At 38.1% G+C, this 18,667-nt stretch overlaps 2 protein-coding genes across 7 annotated transcripts; both read right to left on the bottom strand.

The window, feature by feature from the left end:
• Positions 1 to 612: 612 nt before the first annotated feature.
• LOC121985008 (probable inactive shikimate kinase like 2, chloroplastic) lies at positions 613 to 10,116 on the bottom strand. 6 transcript variants are annotated; one of them, XR_006113049.1, is made up of 9 exons: positions 9,820 to 10,114; positions 8,465 to 8,655; positions 8,180 to 8,374; positions 7,039 to 7,100; positions 2,325 to 2,391; positions 2,121 to 2,239; positions 1,431 to 1,607; positions 1,047 to 1,216; positions 613 to 915 (listed from the first exon to the last, which is right to left on the bottom strand). XR_006113049.1 is itself a non-coding variant. In XM_042538240.1 (8 exons), the coding sequence occupies exons 1-8, from the start codon at positions 10,057 to 10,059 to the stop codon at positions 1,116 to 1,118; spliced, it is 1,152 nt and encodes a 383-aa protein (XP_042394174.1). In that variant the 5' UTR covers positions 10,060 to 10,114; the 3' UTR covers positions 613 to 1,115. The 6 variants fall into 6 exon arrangements, 2 of the variants coding, with proteins under 2 accessions (XP_042394174.1, XP_042394175.1); XR_006113050.1 differs by having other exon boundaries at positions 613 to 912; XR_006113052.1 differs by having other exon boundaries at positions 613 to 1,216; positions 2,116 to 2,239; positions 9,820 to 10,116.
• LOC121985009 (myb-related protein Zm1-like) lies at positions 10,100 to 11,280 on the bottom strand. The gene is made up of 3 exons (XM_042538242.1): positions 11,093 to 11,280; positions 10,871 to 11,000; positions 10,100 to 10,774 (listed from the first exon to the last, which is right to left on the bottom strand). Exons 1-3 carry the CDS (start codon positions 11,223 to 11,225, stop codon positions 10,294 to 10,296), a joined length of 744 nt encoding a protein of 247 aa, XP_042394176.1. The 5' UTR covers positions 11,226 to 11,280; the 3' UTR covers positions 10,100 to 10,293.
• Positions 11,281 to 18,667: the final 7,387 nt, after the last annotated feature.

Below are 18,667 nucleotides of genomic sequence, written 5' to 3'. Positions count from 1 at the left end.
TTATAACAATAATAATATAAAGGAGACAAATGTGATGGTCGATTCCCATGGATATGATATTTCATCATTTGCCTTCATGTGCAAGCACAAACAAACTTGAGATTAGGATTAGATTAATCATAATGATTTGGTACTAATCCATTTAGATTTAGAGATTTACATCACAAAATTTGTGTTTATCCATACATAAATATTAAAAGTCGGAGGGAAATGAAATAAACAAAATGCTTTAATAAATAATAAGACCAAAGTTAAAATCTAGTCAGTAAAGTTCCATAGTTAGTTTAATTAATCTTGAGCAATATTTTATTGCTAAGATTTAAAGTTATCTTAAAATAATGGGAGTCCTTTCATTATCACAAAAGCTTTTGGTATTATCCACTTACTTCATAAATGATTAATAAAATTATGAATGAACTAAGTTTATTATTTTCATTAACTTAAACGAGAAATTCAATATTATTATTGTTTTTATTACTAAAATGAGAAATAGAAAATAAGTTTATCATGCAAGGATTTTAAATGATGGAAAATAAAAATAAGCAAGATCTAAATATAAATTATTTTAACGTTGACATAAGATTATTAATGCTAATCATCGAAAGGCAAACATTACGTGTGTTTTATGCATAAAATTAATCTTCAAAGCATAATAAAAAGTTAATGTATACAAGAAAAATCAACATGAATAATTAGAAAATTATTATAATGAAACAAGTTTAAGAAACAGAGTAGAATGTGGATCGACATGAAAACCCACTTGCAACTCCGAAGGTTCTCACGCAGCTTCTTCCAAAACAAAAGCTAAATTCTTTCATTCATGATGTCGAAAGGCGGCATACTTTGCTCTTTTCGACTGATGAAGCTTGACAGGAATACTATTCGAATGATCTAAGATACTTGAGAGTTGTGCTACTTGCAAAAGAGACACAGAGTTACATCGATCAAGCAAGTTATGAAAAGGCTACGATAAGTGCAATGAACTTGATTTCATATGGATAGACAGATATCAAACATCGAGTAAATTTTGAAGAACAACAATGTACCTTCCCTACCCAATTGACCTTCATTAACCTCTTTTAGTATGATAGTGGAAAAATGCTATCGATACTTCTTTAGGAGTCGGGGTTTACTGCACTCGATGGATCCCAACCAGGAGGCGCAATGTCAGGCCAATCGCCGCGACAACCTAATCTGACATAGAGAGATTTTTTGCCTGCAAAATGATTCCAGTTATAGTAATAAAATGCATAGCAATAAGACTATAAAACCGTAAAATTGGAACGAGCTCAAGAAGCTAACTCAACATAAATACATAATCTGAATTCTTTGAAGAACATCATTTACACGAAATCTAAGTGGTTTAGGGCAAATACCAAGCTATACGTGCGATTTGTTGCATTTTAGAACTGAAGTGGATTTAAACACACCTGTAAGTTGTTTGTCTGACAAGGTAAGTTGTTTTAGAGCACTTAAACAAGCCTGTGCAACAACTCGAGCTCGATCTGAGTCCCATCCACCAAGCTTCATGACTACATCAGCATTTGAGTAAGCCAAACTTCCATCTTGTATGTGCCTTCTGGTCTCCTCCTTAGCAGACGCTTCATCTGCATTGACAAAATCATATCTACCATCGTGCGATTATCAGATAATTGAAGTATTAAAATTGTTCTGTTACCCCAGGAGTTAGATTATCTCCTAAGATTATTAACAGGCGAGTTTATTGTTTGAATACAACATACAAATAAAATGATGTACAAGAGAGAGCAACAAAGATAGTTAATCATAGATAAGCTAAAAGCTTCTTTTTTTTCCCTATAGTCCACAAAGGGGTCACAGATAGTGAGACAAAGTAAAGTGAAATATTAGATTCTATATCTTGATCAAGGAACTTTAAATTGCAATTCGCTTTTCTCAACTATTTATTCATTTACTTTACCAAAACTATAAGTTCTCTGAATTCAGAAGAACAATTATATGGAAAGTAGCTACTAGGCACTAGCCATCACTCAATGATTGATAGGACAATATGCCTATTGTATGTGCATGTCCGTAAAAATGAAGAGAATTAAGATAAAAATGATAAGACAATAGCAATTATAATAGAAAAAAGACCTTGCCTTGTGCTTCAGATATTGACAACCATACAGTGAATCCTGCGTGAAGATGCCTCCATTTATCATGTCTTCTAGCAGCTCCATGTTGCCCTCCTAGTGTTGCAACAACAGATCGAGCATGACTGAAAGTATTTGAAATTTTGATCGCTCTGTCACACTTCAACATGTATTGTAAGAACGCTAAAAGGGATGAATTACCAACTTTACCTACTAAGACTTTCAATTACAGCACCTTCAGCTTGAGCAACGGAATCTGCTCCTTCTGAAATAACCCCTACAATGCATAACATCAAATAAATATAACAATGACAATAATAACCAAATTGACTCAAATCTTAGCATGTAATTGATGAGGTACAAAGACCCAAAAAATATAGTTGAGATAAATCCCATACACTATAGGATATGTAGGATGTAATTGAATTCTACTATTCGTCATCTAATTGAACAATTAAATTTTAGCATAACACCTCCATTAGGAACAATCATGCACTCCCTTCAATCTTTGGCCATGTATGTGTTAGTACCCCAAGGTAATTTTGATGTGATTAACTAAGTCAGGTTAGGTCCTTTTGATTTTTAACCCCTGTGTCTAAGTGTGCAGGAACTTAGGAGCATAGGAAGTCAAACAAAAGATGCAGCTAGCGAGAAGGACGACACGGAAGAGAGCCGACGGACTCAGTGCGTCTGAAGGACGAGGTGTTGCGGAAGAGTACGCGAGCGGACGAGAAGGAGACGTATGACGTTTCGGAGGGACGAGAAGCCGGAGCAGAAGATTGCTCGAAGGTTGGAAGTTGGGTTCGGATGAGCCCTATTCCAGATGGCCAAGATCATCTAAGCGAACGGAACCGGAGCGGAAGACCCGGACCAAGGCGAGCGGAATCGGAGTGGAAGACTGGGACTGAAAGTCAACAGGATGTTGAGTTTCTTGGTCCGGGCGCCCGAACCAGGATTTTTATCCGGAATGCGTCAAACGCGATCCGTTGCAACGGAGATAAAATTTTATCCCCCTCCAGGTGCCCCGACCAGGGCTATAAATACAGCCCTTGTCCCAGAAGTTAAATACAACACTTGTAATCGATTCTGTTTGAGTTTAGCTTTCTAGTTGTGAGATTTAATTGTTGTAAAAGGCTTCTCCGCCCAGAAGAGATTTTTACCGAGTTTTTCATCTTCCTTGGATTAACCCTGGTTGTAACCAAGAAACTCTTACTGAGCCTCTTTTTTTTTTGTCTTTTAATACTTTTTATGCAAGTGTTTATCTTGATAAAGTTATAAGTCGAAAAAGGTCTTTTTGTTTTATTGTGCAGGCTATTCATCCTCCCTCTAGCCGGTCGCCAAGAGACCAACAAGTGGTGTCAGAGCCCAACCGCTTCAGGAGGACCAACCGCTGAACGAAGCACTCGAGATGGCCGGAACGAGCATCTTCCCACTAAAGTTTGAGGAGAAATTCATGAGTTGGAAGAAAAGGATAGAGGTATTTTTTAAGATAGATTTTGATTTACTCTTAATAATGGAATGTGGTTTTGTAACACCGGAAGGCAAAGAAAAATACCAATGGACTAAGAAGGAGCAAGCCGACTTCGTGGCAAATGGCAAAGCAGAGTTCCATCTGCTAAGTGTCTTACCGCCACAAGAAGTCAACCGGATCGGAGCCTACGAGTCTGCCAAGGAGCTCTGGGAGAAATTATTGGAATTATATGAAGGAACCTCGGAGGCGAAACTCGCGAGCAGACAGAAACCAGATTAGCAACATCAAACTAGAAGTAGGTGAAATCGTTGCACACATTCACTCAAGGATCAAGGAACTCATCACCGGACTCACGAATCTCGGAGAAAAGGTAAGCAACCGAGATTCGTTAAGGTACGCGTTTAACACATTCTCTATAAATACTGAATAGGCATCATTAGTAGATACTTATTATATATCTAAGGATCTAGAATTAACTACTTTAGAAGAATTATTTTTAACATTTGAAGTCTATGAAACAAAATGTGCAGATCTGAAGGAGCAGCCAAAGCACAACATTGCCTTGAAGGCAAAGATGGATGAACGAGATTCTGAATCGTCTCTCGATGACGATGAAACAATGCACATGGTAAGAAAATAAAAAAAAAAAATTAAATATAATAAATTTAATCAAATGCAGGGTAAAAAAGAAAAAGGAAGATAAGATGCTACCACTACAATGAAGAAGGGCATGTCAAAGATAACTGTCCAAAGTTGAAGAGCAAGGGCAAGGACAAGGACAAGGAAAAGAACAAGAAGTCAGTCCGACCCAAGTATAATCTAAAGGCGACATGAGATGACACGTCATCCGAATCAGAGATAGAAGCCCTCGCCGAACTTGCGCTAGTAGCAAGTCACCAAGAAGACAAAGACGAAGCAAGCTCGTCCGAAATGAGCATTGAGAGGTTCTTGTCGATTAGAAGATTTCGACAAAGTAAAATTCGAAAATAAAAAACTGAAAAAGGAAATAGAAAATTTGAAAAGTCATGCATGCTCAAGGTTTATTCCTTCTAATTTTAGAAATTATTCAGGACTTAACTGTTATCTCAAAAATCATAAGGGTCAAATTAGGAAAATATCATATAATTATATTCTTAAAAAATTCTTGATTAATTCTGTAGAAAGGAATCTATATTGAATGCCAAAATCATATTTAGACTGATTTTTGGACTTAGGGCTTTTTAGAGAAAAAAATAAATATTTAATTGCTTTAAAAGACTTTGTCTACAAAGTGGTTATTATTCCAATAATTAAGAAGGCCTAGTGTCTCGTCACAGTCTGGAAGTCAATTATTGAAATAAATATTTAATTGACTATAAAGCATTTGACTAATGCTTTAATTTGTTTGTCAAATTTCTGATAGAAAAATTCTGATTGTTAAAATTTATTTAGCAAAAATTATATTTGTTAGAGTTATTTTAGCAAATTTTTTTGTAAAACTTTATCTAAATAATTTTTTGAAACTTTTTTCCATTAGAAAATTTTCTATCAAAATGCTTTTTTTTTTTTATTTTGCTTAAAATTAAACTTTTTGTGCAAATTTTTATTTTCCTGTTCAACCCTTATTAAAATTTTCAACAAATAAAAGAGTTTTCTTTTATAAAACCAGAGTTTTTTTTTTCAAAAAAACTTAACCTTTCATACTTTTTTTTTCCCTTGGACTTTAAATTTAGATTTTCTAAAGTCATTTTCAAGTACCCTATTTAATGTGATCAAAGGGGGAGAAGGGAAGATTAAGTCTAGGGGGAGGGTAATTTAATTTTTTGCACATTATTGAATTACAAATTTATTACCTTGTTATTTCATTTTTATGTTTGTTTGCCCTAACTTAACTTGGGCTTGATCACACCAAAAAGGGGGAGATTATTAATACCCCAAGATAGTTTTGATGTGATCAACCAAGTCAGGTTAGATCCTGTTGATTTTTAACCCCTGTGTCTAAGTGTACAGGAATTTAGGAGCACAGGAAGTTGAGCAAAAGACACAACTAGCAAGAAGAACGACACGGAAGACAGCCAACAGGCTCGGTGCGTCTGAGGGACGAGGTGCTGTGGAAGAGTATGCGGGCGGACGAGAAGAAGGCGCGTGGCGTTTCCGAGGGACGAGAAGCCGAAGCGAAAGATTGCTCGAAGGTCGGAAGTCGGGTTCGGGTGAGCCCTATTCCCGATGGCCGAGATCACTCAAGCGAGCAGAGCCGGAGCGAAAGACCCGGACCAAGGCCAACGGAACCGAAGCGGAAGGGCGGGACCGAAAGTCAACAAGATGTTGACTTTCTTGGTCCGAGTGCCCGGACCAAGATTTTTATCTGGAACGCGTCAAACGCGATCCGTTACGACGAGGATAAAATTTTATCCCCCTCCAGGCACCTAGAACCCTTCCAGGCGGCCCAACCAACGCTATAAATACAGCTCTGGTTCCAGAAGCTAAATACAACACTGGTAATCGATTCCATTTGAGTTTAGCTTTCTAGTTGTAAGATTTAATTGCTGTAAGAGGCTTCTCTGCCCAGAGGAGATTTTTACTGAGTTTTTCATTTTCCTTGGATTAACAACCTCTTTTTTTTTCTTGGATTAATAACCTCCCCGGTTATAACCAAGTAACTCTTACTAAGCCTCTTCATTTTTTTTTGTCTTTTAATACTTTTTATGCAAGTGTTTATCTTGATAAAGCTATAAGTCGAGGAAGGTCTTTTCGTTTTATTGTGCAGGCTATTCATCCTCCCTCTAGCCAATCACCAAGGGACCAACAGTATGTTTCATTGAAAAAGATTTTTCAGGGATATCAGATTTTGGGGTGTTTGGTTGACGAAAAGACTTTATCTAGTGAAAATATTTTAGTTAAAATTGAAAAGATAATAAATACTAGAGAAAAATAAATCATCCTTCTGAAAAAAAAGTCACTACTTGGCTAAGAGGCATCATTATCTATTAGCATTTGTTACACTAAAACATATTTGTATGAGAATTAAGTCACTTTGCATATCTCATCAAGTTAAATCTTGCATAAGAGATAATCATACTGAAGCAGATTGTCACTTTGTCCAAGAGAAGTTGACAATAATGTTATCTCTATATTATTCACCAAATTAGCCAATTTATTCACCAAATTACTTTCCGATTCTTGATAATATCTGTAGCAAGCAAAGCTATAATATATGTTTTAGCTTGAGGGGAGTGTTAAGAGTACTTATGTAGTGTGGTGAATAAAGGGTAACTACAAGAAACAAGTGTTCCTTTACCCCTCTCCTTTCTTCTTCCTTCTCTTTATTAGTTGGCACTTATTCTTCACTCAATATGTGCACTTCTACAGTGACAACAAAAAAGGATGGCATGGTTGAATCTTATTGTCTCTTCTAATTACTTTTAAGCATCAACGAATACTAGATTTTTATTATTGTTATTAGTGAATACTTACATGACTGAATGGGTTGTTGAGCATATCTCTCCAGCAAATCACTTGTATAAAGAGGAATGTATCTGCAAAATCATCCTAGGGTTTTAGGAGTTGGGAACATAAATATAAGAAATGATTGCTACGAACAACCTTTGTTTCATGTGGCACAAAATGATATCGTAAGCATTTCACATAGAACATGAAAAATAAACACTATTAATCAAAAGAAAATTAGAAAAAAGGCAAATGAAATATTGTGTTACTTTATAAATATTCAATAATGATAATAATAAGAACTCATCAATTATTAGAACGACATTAGGCTATAAGACTGCTTGATCACTATGACAAGATTTGTGTACCTTAGCCAACGATCTTACAACACTTGAAGCAGGACGAGGATGATTTTGTGCATCTTAGTCAACAATCTCAAGGATTTGAGTGCCTATCTAAGGCATGAAAATGAAATCTCCAAAGTATATTTGTTGTATTGTTGATTGAATGAATGAACCAATGGAGTGAGGACCATTAAATAAGCTTCTATAACACCTCGGTCTCTTACAGTGCAAGGTAAAGCTACGTACGATAGACCACTGTGGTCCGACCCTTACCCAGAACCCGTATTAGCAGGAGTTTCATTCATTGGGTTGCCCTTTAACACCACAGTCTCATTAAGATCGGAGTAAATTAGACTCTGATTACAAAAGTACGAAGTATAAATAAAACTTTAGATCCTTAAGAAAAAAATAAAATCAAATTAGGACCTGGGAACAATTTCTTTAACTAGACTTGTTTTATTTGAAATGGGCCTATTTTATTTGCATCATAATGTTCTTGTAGTTCATTATCAATCATAATTTTCATTCACATCTCTTGGACAGAACCTAAAATGAGTTTCCAAGTGCAATTTATGAACAAGGCTGCCATAACTATGATAGCATTTGTAACAACACAGGATGATAATTGCACGGTGCGAGTCTCCTTGCATCTCAATTTTTTTTAATTAAAGCGAGTAAAACTTACTTATTTGCATAATATTATGTATACAGCCATAGTTATATGATGAGGCAAGAACGGTTACAACTGATTGCCGTAAGATATATTTGTATATGGCTAACCAAACTATAAAATACTGAAAAAGAACAAAGAAAGTGAAGCATACCCAATGCCACTTGCAAGTACATCGGCAACTGTTTCATTTATCTCTGTAGAATCTCCAACAATGAAGATTGAAGTTCCTTTGAGCAATTGCAGTATTCCTTTTGTCAGAGATTCCCATGATTCCGCCAAATCAGGCCATTTCAATTCAGTATCATATTTTTTTAGACTAATAACTAATTGGTCCTCATCTATATACCTGATAAGAAAATATTTTGGCGAAATAATACATAAGGTGTTTATTAAAAAAATATATTCTAGACTTTCAGCAGCTGCACTGTCTACCAACCATATAGTCTCAGAAGGCTTTATCCTCTCAAACAAACAGTTTGTCTCCATAAGAGTTATGAGAGTCCCAGAAGCTTTTACTCTAACTAATAGTGATGATTCATCAACATCCACAAAAATATCACTGGACTTTGTGACATCCAATTTTCCAATATCGAGTTTCAGTTCTACCTCCGCAGTAGTATCATAAAACTGCAGAAAGTAAAATAGATGCAATTACATGGCAGTCATATCAGATATTTTAAAATGTTTACTTATATGCATCCAATAAGCTAAACAGAAGAATGAGAATACAGATGTAGTGACACTTCATCGTAGAAAGCCATAAAAGCAATAACCACATGGTTAAATATAATCAAACAGAATACTCATTCACAAGTCACAAAAAAGCTAAGAAGGCAGTTTTTTTTTGTTAAAGATAGCAAGTTACATTCTTAAACCAGAAAGAAATCATTAACGAAAGTAACTGTTCATCTCTTGAATACCTGCAGAAATCTGTAATCCACGTATAAGAAAATATTTTTGTCCTCAATAATTTCGAGAGTTCAGTATCAGACTCTATCAGGTGCTTATCGATTGCTGTTCATCATATTGCACAGCATGGCGGAAACTGGTATCCCAGCAGGTAGTAGTGACTCCACCAAATGGTAAATCAAAATAGAAAGCAGCGAGGAGATAAGCACATCAGAGTTAAATATTTTGAATTCCTTAAACAACATACCAGGGTTCACGAAGGCTTCTATTCTAAGGTGTCTCAGGTAATGGTGCTACGACTACCACAACAAGATTTACTGAACATGTCACAAAGTTGTTATTTCCCCACTCTTTTGAAGGTGTGCAGTCTAGAGTATTGAGTATGCCCTTGCTCTCTGGTAAATGTTCTAATACACATAACAGAAGTTCTGAAGTAATATGCAAGTGATAATAATTTTGTCTTTTGCATATAACATACAAGTTAGAGATCTTCCTCGTAAATGACTTGAAGGAATTTAGAGTAGGTTATCGCCCTTTAGAAAATAAATATGCATTGAAGCTTTATTATTCAGCGTCATTTTTTTAATATGTTAAACTCTGTCCTACATCACACCTGAAGTAATTTTCATTGTTTCTTTTAAAAAAAGAAAAGAAAAAGAAAAGGAAAAGTGCATCAGCAATGTACGCTCTACCATGTAATCTACAATATGCCTGAAAAGAAGCGTTTTTTTTTTCTTTTTATGTGCAATGAGCTGATTAGTAACTCTCACTCTCCGGATAAAGCAAACAGATCCCATCGACTGATCAACTGACAAAAAGGAACAGCAAACACACTCGGTACTCTGTAGAAGCAAAATTGATAATCAAATTACTAGTACAGACCTCATAGCTTCTCGATTCAACTAGAGCCTCAGAGATAGGTCCGCCAGAAACCGACCGGAGCCGCCCCAAGACCTCGTTTCTTTTGGGGAGGATAGGCGATGACGAGAGCAGCCTGGTGGGATCCAGACCGAAGGGGCGGCGATCGGAAATAAGGGAAGTAGCATGCCGCCGTGGGATTCCTAGGGCTTCGGGGAGGGTATGCGAACAGACGGAGAGAAGAGAAAAATGCGCCGCGGCCATCGGCGACGGGTCGAGGAAGAGATAAGAAGGCAGCGGAGGATGGATGTCATTAAAATATATTAAAAACTATAAATATATTTTTTACATGTCGGAGTTGACCACCCGACTGAGTCAAAGGTAGAAGGAAGATATACATGCCTATGCTCGAATCCAATATATCGAACTCTCCAAATACAACAATTCAATCGATCACACAGTCCAAATACTAAGCACGAAACTTACCATCTAATTGCCTTACGACATAAAGTCAACAGGATCTATCGTAGAAAAGTCAAAGTAACTCGACACTGGATCTCCCTCCACGATCTCATCCCATGAACCAACTAGCTCAATGCCATTGCCATTGCCATGATCACTTCCAATGCCGAGCTCCTTCTCCAAGTAGTCCAGCCATTCTCTGCTCGTCTCTAATTCCTCCCTCCCCCTCGCTTCTTCTTTCTCCACTCCCCCGGGAGCTAGCTCCGTGCAGCCGCCGCCACCATTTTCTAAGAGCAGCCACATCTCCTCCTCAGGCACGGCGTCCTCCGGCAGGTTTATCTCCAGCAGGCACGAATCGCTGGAGGAGGAGGTGGTGGCGGCGGCGGTAGTGCTCGTCGTCGTCACCTCTTCCCTCCTCCGCCGCCCCTCCTCCACTCGCTTCTTCAGGTGTGTGTTCCACACGTTCTTGATCTCGTTGTCCGTCCTCCCCGGCAAGCAAGACGCGATCTTCGACCACCTGATCATTCATCAAACCAGTCGCAACTCCATTGAGCTCTATGTGTGTGTGTATATATATATATATATACATAACAAAATAAACAGTAGTACGTACTTGTTTCCTAGAACGGAATGCAACTTGATGATGGTTTCTTCTTCTTCCTCGGTGAAGTTCCCGCGCTTTATATCGGGACGAAGGTAGTTGATCCACCTCAAGCGACAGCTCTTCCCGCATCGAAGCAGACCTTCTCGTTCGAATTAAAGACACATCTCAAAGCTCGAAACACAGCAGTCTCTAGCTAGTAGCTAAAAACAGACAGTACTACGGACGCCGAACCTGCAAGTTTAGGGAGAGCTCGCCAATTAGGGTGGCCATGCTTGTGAATGTAGGAAATCAGCTTCAGGTCTTCTTCTTCAGTCCACGTTCCCTTGTTAAGCCCCACCTTCTCACAGCACGGTGCTCGTCCCATGTCGATCGAACTCTTCCGGTCCTCCTCAATTAAAATTAAGCAGCTAGCTGCAAAGCAAATTAATTAACCAGGGATCCATATTAGGGTTTATATAAATATAGATGAGTCGATCAGTGAGTAGTGGTCCAACAACAACGACGATGACAACACTAATAATAATAATAATAATAAAACACTTTCTTCTACCAAACTACAGGTACCATGAAGATCATCTAAAAACATTGTATGATCACTACTTTTTATCGAAACCGTATCAGACTGGTCAGTTAAATCGATAAGTAGTATTGGTACTGTCGGCAATGCGCGTTTAACTGTAGTGAATTAGTATTAATTAATAAGATTATAGGAGTCAATGAACAAAGTCTATTAGCTTTAGTTGGTAAAAGGGACTAATTAAGATGTTAAGTTGATATGAACCGAGGAGACACGTCATGATCGGAAAGTCCGAGTGAACAAAGATTTAGATTTTGTGGTCCTTGATTATTGCAGACAGTAGTTTTGTGTCCCTTTTTTGCCCTTAATTATGGTGTAAGCTATCTGGGTTTAGTTTCATTAGTGATGGAACAGAGATCCTTTGTTAAGGTTTGGAGGCCTTTTTGGCTGGGCAGTGATTTGTCAGCAGGAGCAATGATGAACGATGAACATGGTTTAGGTAAGTGGTTCTCTTTTCTTAAGACTTTTTGATCACATCAGCCAACTAATTAATCACTCTTTCCAAGCAAAAAAAGGGATGATTAGTTTCATAATTAATTTGTGTTTAAGGGGGGCCTCCAGGGGGGTTTATGACAGAGGAGTGCTGCAAGCAAAACGTAATTAGGAATGGATGGTAGAGATGTCGATGGGTTTGGCTTTCGCTCGGTCGATCGAGTTGGGCTAGGCACGATAGTTTGTCGTGCTCATTAGTCGCGCTTAGATGAGTATAAGCTAATCATTTGGGAATATAATGTTTAGGCTCCAACAATGTCCAAACTTAGATATTTCATGTTAGGCGAAAAGTAAGTGAATTTTAAGAGGGGGTCCTAATTTTTTTTCTTTCCATCAAATTAATATATTCTTTTATTTTTCTTTAATTCAGGTGTTCAAGTTTCACATCCGATTAATTTTAAATATAGACGGCAATCTTTAATATATTTATTATATTTGAAATTCAAAGTTTGATTAATGTACGACGCGCTCGTGGGAGCATAATTTTTTTCACTTTGTTGGGACATAACATGGGGTCATCTTGTCTGTACTAGACCTTGTGGAGTGGGGAGGCAAGACCATTCCCAAAAGCAAAAGATGATTAGGATGTAAAACAAATTAGTCTGGAGCATAAGCACAATTAAGACAATCTAATCACAATTTTTACATTTCTTTTTTTTTTTTTTGAACTTTTTGATAAAATCTAGGTTATTATTATTTTTATTATTATTTTATTGTTTGGCTTGTGATTCTCTGCCCCCGGCCGTCAATATCAGTCACGGGCGGGGGATTTTTGACCATAAACTGAAAGGAAGAAACGTAATACTTTTTCTTATTTCCATTTTCTTCTTCAAATATTTATTTGTTTGGAAATTAAATATGTTCATGTTCCATCTTCATCCAGTGCATTTAGCTGAGTTGTCTTCACGGTTGATGCTCCTGCAATCTGTGAACAGTCAAGTTTTGCAGTGGAGTTGTTGTTGTCAAACCTTTCAAATGTAAATAAAGTTAATTCCTGAAAAATTTCTTTCCTCAGACAACTACAAAAATGACACTTCTATTGTTTTATTATTATTATATATATATATATATATATTTTTGTGAGAAAATCAAAGACGTCCTCTTTTTTTTTGCTAAATTGTTAAAGTGTCACACTTTTATTTTTTTATTAAAAAAAACATTTCATCCCATGTAAAATCATAAAATTATCTTTCAATACTATTCTCATTATTATCCTATTTAAATCCTGAAATATTCGAATATATTATAGTAATTATAAAACTGTAACTAATACACATATTATAACAATTACGTACAACTATAACCATTGTAATTTTTAATTGTAACAGTTATAATTTTATTATTCCTACAATATAAAAAATAACTTTAATGAAAGAGACTAAAATTTTTTGGAATCTTTGAAGAAAAATTTAAATAATATTTTTTGAATCTAAGACTAGACCGTTACAAATCGAGACGGATGCACTTAAGAAGTTGAGGGAGGCTTCAGGCTCCTCCAACCTATAACACAGGTCGCACAGCTCATTCTCTGACAGCAAGATTACCGAAGAAGAAATTAAAGTTGAGTTAATGACGCAACTCAACCTCCTTTTTCTTATTTTAGTAAAACGATATCGTTTTGATAAAAATGTTATCGTTTTACTTAATAATTTTTTTAAAAAAAAACCTTTTTTTTAAAATAATCAAACGGCCGACTAAAGTGAGTCAAGTAGCCCAAGTCAATCAAATGGAAAAATTAGCCCCCATTTATTTAGTTATGGGCTCTCAAAACTTATCTAATATTCAATCCGAATCAACAGTTATGAATTTTCAAAACTTATATAATATTCATATTATAAGTATTATGAATTTATAGCTGCTATAATGTATCCCAATTTGAAATTTAGATGGAAAATATAATCTAGAAATAATAATAAGAATAGTACAGTAAAAATAATGAAGTAATATTTAAATATAGATTTTTTTATAAAATAAATAAATAAATAATTAATGTCATTCTATTCCAATAAAGATGACCCTTTTAAGTTTTTTTACCCCTTTTTGTTTATCGTCCGCTTTCTTTTCAAATTAATAAAATTTAAAGGATTTAACATAACCTTTTTTTATTAGGGTTTAGCCTTGACCAAGTTTAAGCAGGGTCTTGGTTAATTTCCATTAATAAAGACTAAAAATATTTATCGGGCTAATCACTTAGTTAAAGACAGATAGAGAAAGGGCCCACTAACTCACTGCTTTCAATACCTAGTATCATTAACTTCAGCCCAATTAGGATAATATTATCAGAAATAAATAAATAAATTATTAAATATTAGAGAAAAATAATAAAAGTTTTTTTTTTTTACTGTGTTATCCATATTAAGATTAAATTAAAGAGAATTAAAAAAATTATCGATAAAAACTACTTAGTCTCGAACTCTAGATCCATTATTGATTAATGAGAAATATTTTTAATAATACACTGTAACCATCTTGAACTCTAAATCCTTCATTAATACTTTGAAAATTATTAATAAATCTTTATTTTTCACATAATATTATCAGAAAATAAATAAATAAATTATTAAATATTAGAGAAAAATAATAAAAGTTTTTTTTTACTGTGTTATCAATTGATCCGGCGGTTAGAACAGGGGACCCCCACTCTGAGGGGTCAATGCCACGTGGAAGTCAAAGGGTCAGGTGGCCGACCGGAGAATGATGGGCCGACCTCCCGGTCGGCCGATCAGTGAATAACCGATGGCAAAAGGCGCCCCGACAGAAGTCGGGGTTCCGGCGCTCGATTGAACAGTAGCGAAGGGCCGAGCGGAAGGCCGAGGACAAGATAACATACTGCTAGCAGTCCCCACAGCACCTTACTGAGGATCTCCCCAGCATACCGAGGCATGCGAAGAGCCGGACGGGATGTGAGTGCCATCCTGTCGGGTGTAAGATGATGTCCAACCGGACGCCCCGTCCAGCCGGCCAGACGACACCTTGTCATGGGGTAGGAAAAGAAGGACTATTTATATCTTATGACAGCTGTCAAGTCCTATGACTAGGCCATACTCCTAATCTGGCGACGAGGTGTTCTGCTGTCCCATCGAGAGCGTGCTTGGACTGTAGCAGTATGGTGTCAGGTAAGCTCTCTGACAAACACATACCGATGTATGGGCTAAGAACACGTGTTTGCCTCGGTATGTGTGCGTGAGCTCTTTCACTGCTCTATATAAAGAGCCTTATACTTCGTCGAAGGTACGCGTTCTACAACTTTGGGAGCCACTTCTTCATTATTCGCTTGCCTGACTTGAACGTCGGAGGGTCGCGGCCGGCAACCTCGTCCCGGCACGACTTCTGTGCAGGTTCGCCGGAGCTTCGTATGACCAATCGGAGATCTACACCAGCGACTCGGATAGCGCCACGTGCCCAGTGTCCGTTGATTCAGCTTTCGGACAGGATCAATTGGCGCCGTCTGTGGGAAGGCTCCTGCATCCGATCGGAAGCAATGGACGAGGCTAGACGACAGCACACGGTGATGCTTTCCACGGAGGAACTCGATACTTTAATCGAGTTAAGGGTCGCTAAGCTTGTGGAACAAAAACAGAAGTCATAAGCTGAGCGGGCAGAGCAGCAAGCAACATCAGCATCAGGCGGCCGAGCAGAAGCACCTCAGGCCACCGTTGCATTCCATCGGGCCCTGTTCCGCACGCCTGAAGCCACAGCAGCTAATAGAGATCGGGGATCATCTTCGGATGAAATGCCGAGACGGGATAGCAGAAAAGGGAAAGCCCCCCGAGCGGACGCATCGCCCGAGCGGATCAACCGCCAATTCTCAGAGACAATTCTACGAGATCCTCTGCCCAAGCACTATGTGCCTCCGACGATCGGCGAATACAATGGGACCACCAATCTAGACGATCATTTGGGTAAATTCGACAACATTGCTACCCTTCACCAATATACCGATGGGGTGAAGTGTCGAGTTTTTCTTACCACTCTCTCGGGATCGGCTCAACGGTGGTTTCGGAGGTTGCCGGACGGGTCCATCACAAGCTTCAAAGACTTCCGTACGGCCTTCCTCCACCACTTTGCCAGCAGCCGGCGTTATCAGAAGACGAGTGTCAGCTTGTTCGCCATCAAACAAGAACCAAGAGAGCCGCTCAGAGCTTATATCCAGCGGTTCAACCGGGTGGCCATGGACATTCCAACAGCCACCTCAGAGACAATGATGAACGCATTTACACAAGGCCTCGTGGACAAGGACTTCTTCCGCTCGCTCGTTCGGAAGCCGCCCCGAGACTACGATCATATGCTGCACCGGGCCAACGAATACATCAATGTGGAGGAAGCCCAAGCTGCCCGAAGAAAGGAAACTCCAACCGAGCGAGCTCCTCCGACCGAGCGGAAGACCGTCGTGTAGGACCGTTGGGCCGGCTTAGAAGGGTTGGTTGAATAGCCTGTCAAAAAACAAACAACCCTTCCTCGAACGATTAAGCTAACACTTGTAAAATAGATTAAGCAGATAAATAAAAGCATAAAAGTAAATACGAGGCACCAGATGTTTACTTGGTTACAACCGATGTGGTTGTTAATCCAAGGAAGATTAAGCTCAAAAACTCCTTCAGGCGGAGAAGCCTCTTACAGCGTTTTAGGCACAGAAAAACAGAAGCTTAACTACAACTAAAGCATACAAGTGTTTGGAAATAGAATGATCGTAATCGTTGAAAAGCTTCTGGACCAAGGCTATATTTATAGCCTTGGTCGGGGCGCCTGGATGGGTTCCGGGCGCCCTGGGGGGATAAAATTTATCCCCCAACGGTTGGATCGAGTCAAAGCTCGATCCTGTGAAAAAGTCCCTTCCGGGCCCCCGGATGGTTCCGGGCGCCCCGGACAGCTCCGGGCGCCCCGGAGCCAAAAGTCAACCCAGTTGACTTTGGATCCGTGCTCTCTTCTCTGGTTCAGCTCGCCTCTGGTCCGGGTCTTTCTGCTCCGGCTCCGCTTGCTTGGGTGATCTCTGACATCCGGAATAGGGCTCACCCGAACCCATCTTCCGGTCTTCTCGAGCGTGCTTCCCTCCGGCTTCTCGTCCCTCGGAATTACCGCGTGTCCCTTCTCGTCCACCAGCGTACTCATCCGCAGACTTCGTCCCTCGGTCGTACCCCGTGCCGACCTTCGCGCTAGCTGCGTCTCTTGCTCCCCGAGCAATCTTCCGCTCCGGCTTTCATACCTCGGAACCACCGCGCGCACTTCCTTCTCGTCCGCCGGTGTACTCTTCCGCAGCACCTCGTCCCTCGGACGCACAGCGTGCCGTCCTTCTCGCTAGCTGCGTCTTCCGCTCGAGTACCTGTGCTCCTAAGCTCCTGCACACTTAGACACAAGGTTAGAAACAACGCAGGACCTAACTTAACTTGTTGATCACATCAAAACAACCTTGGGGTTTCAACAATCTCCCCCTTTTTGGTGTGATCAACCCAAGTTAAGCTAGGGTCAACAATAGATATGAAATTAAACAGTTTATTGCAATAACATGCAACATGATAGAAAAAATTAAATTTCAAACATTCCAAATTTTAATTTTCAATTTTTTCTACCTCCCCCTAGACTTATACTTTCCCTTCTCCCCCTTTGATCACAATAAAAATGGGGTACAAACGAAATCTAAGGGTTGACATTAAAAATTTTGAAATTATATTTCAATAATTTTCAGGGAAATATTTCTAAGTCAAGACAAATTTCTAAGTCATTCGACATCAAGATTAAGAAGTTTCTAAACAGAAAGCTTTATGCAAGAAAATTTCAGAGAATTAATAACATAAAGAGAAATTTTCTATGCATTTATTTATTTATATATTTTATGCTTTAATCAGAAGGTTTAAATTTTCATTTTAATTTATTAGAAATTCTTAAGTCACACTTTTTCAGATTTAAAGCAAAAAATATTAAACATGCAACAATTTGTATCATGTTAATTTCTATTATTTTTTGAATTTCAAGTTCACAAAAATATTTCGATAGCATAGATTCTAACTTAATAAAATTTTTCGACGCTATAAAAAATTCTTTCGACAATGTGCAAAATTCGTTTGAAAGAATTTTTTGTAATTTGCAAGAATTTTTTAATAAAAATTCTAATTTGCAGGAATTTATTAATAATAGATTTCTTAATCCGAAACACTTTTTCGATGACTCATTTTCTGAATTGCAAAACTCTTTCGAGAAAGTAATTTGTAATTCGAATAAATATTCGAAGAGAGTTTTTGACATCATTTCTAATTTGCATAATTCTTTCGAAAAAATATTTTGCAATTTACAAAAGTTTTTCGACAAAATTTCTAACTTGCAAAATTCTTTTAATAATAATTTGCAAGGCAAGTTTGACAATTGATTTTCTAATTCGAAAAATTCTTTCGATGATTCAATTTCTGATTCGAAAGACTCTTCAGGCAATTTTTCGATTGAATCATTTAATTGATCAGAGGTTCGAGTCCATACCTGACTTACCTTTTCGGTAGTTGATTCTCCCCCTGTCGAGTTGCTTTTATTCGAAGATTCTCCCCCTTCATCACTCTCGGGATGTACTTCGGCTGTTGGGGCTGTCTCGGTAATTTCTTCCATCTCAGACTGTTCTGTCGGCAGCTCGGTGTCCATCAAAGAGTCGGATTGGGCTTCAGTTGGTTCTTCGTAGAGTTTTAAGAACTTTTCCCAAAGTTCTTTTGCGCTGTTGTATTCGCCAACTCTATCGAAATCTTCATTTGGTATTG

This window comes from Zingiber officinale, chromosome 5B, assembly GCF_018446385.1.
Source record: "Zingiber officinale cultivar Zhangliang chromosome 5B, Zo_v1.1, whole genome shotgun sequence".
NCBI lineage: Eukaryota > Viridiplantae > Streptophyta > Magnoliopsida > Zingiberales > Zingiberaceae > Zingiber > Zingiber officinale.
Note: the sequence above shows the minus strand (reverse complement) of the source record. Positions and strands in the feature narration are given on the sequence as shown.

Coding starts and splice junctions, on each gene's coding strand:
- LOC121985008 (XM_042538240.1), bottom strand. CDS start 10,059: ATGGCCGCGGCGCATTTTTCTCTTCTCTCCGTCTGTTCGCATACCCTC. Junction 7,101..8,179: donor GTACTTGCAAGTGGCATTGG/GTATGCTTCACT, acceptor ATGATTTTGCAG/ATACATTCCTCTTTATACAA. Junction 1,217..1,430: donor GTCAGACAAACAACTTACAG/GTGTGTTTAAAT, acceptor ATCATTTTGCAG/GCAAAAAATCTCTCTATGTC.
- LOC121985009 (XM_042538242.1), bottom strand. CDS start 11,225: ATGGGACGAGCACCGTGCTGTGAGAAGGTGGGGCTTAACAAGGGAACG. Junction 11,001..11,092: donor AGCTCTCCCTAAACTTGCAG/GTTCGGCGTCCG, acceptor TCGAACGAGAAG/GTCTGCTTCGATGCGGGAAG. Junction 10,775..10,870: donor CATTCCGTTCTAGGAAACAA/GTACGTACTACT, acceptor ATGAATGATCAG/GTGGTCGAAGATCGCGTCTT.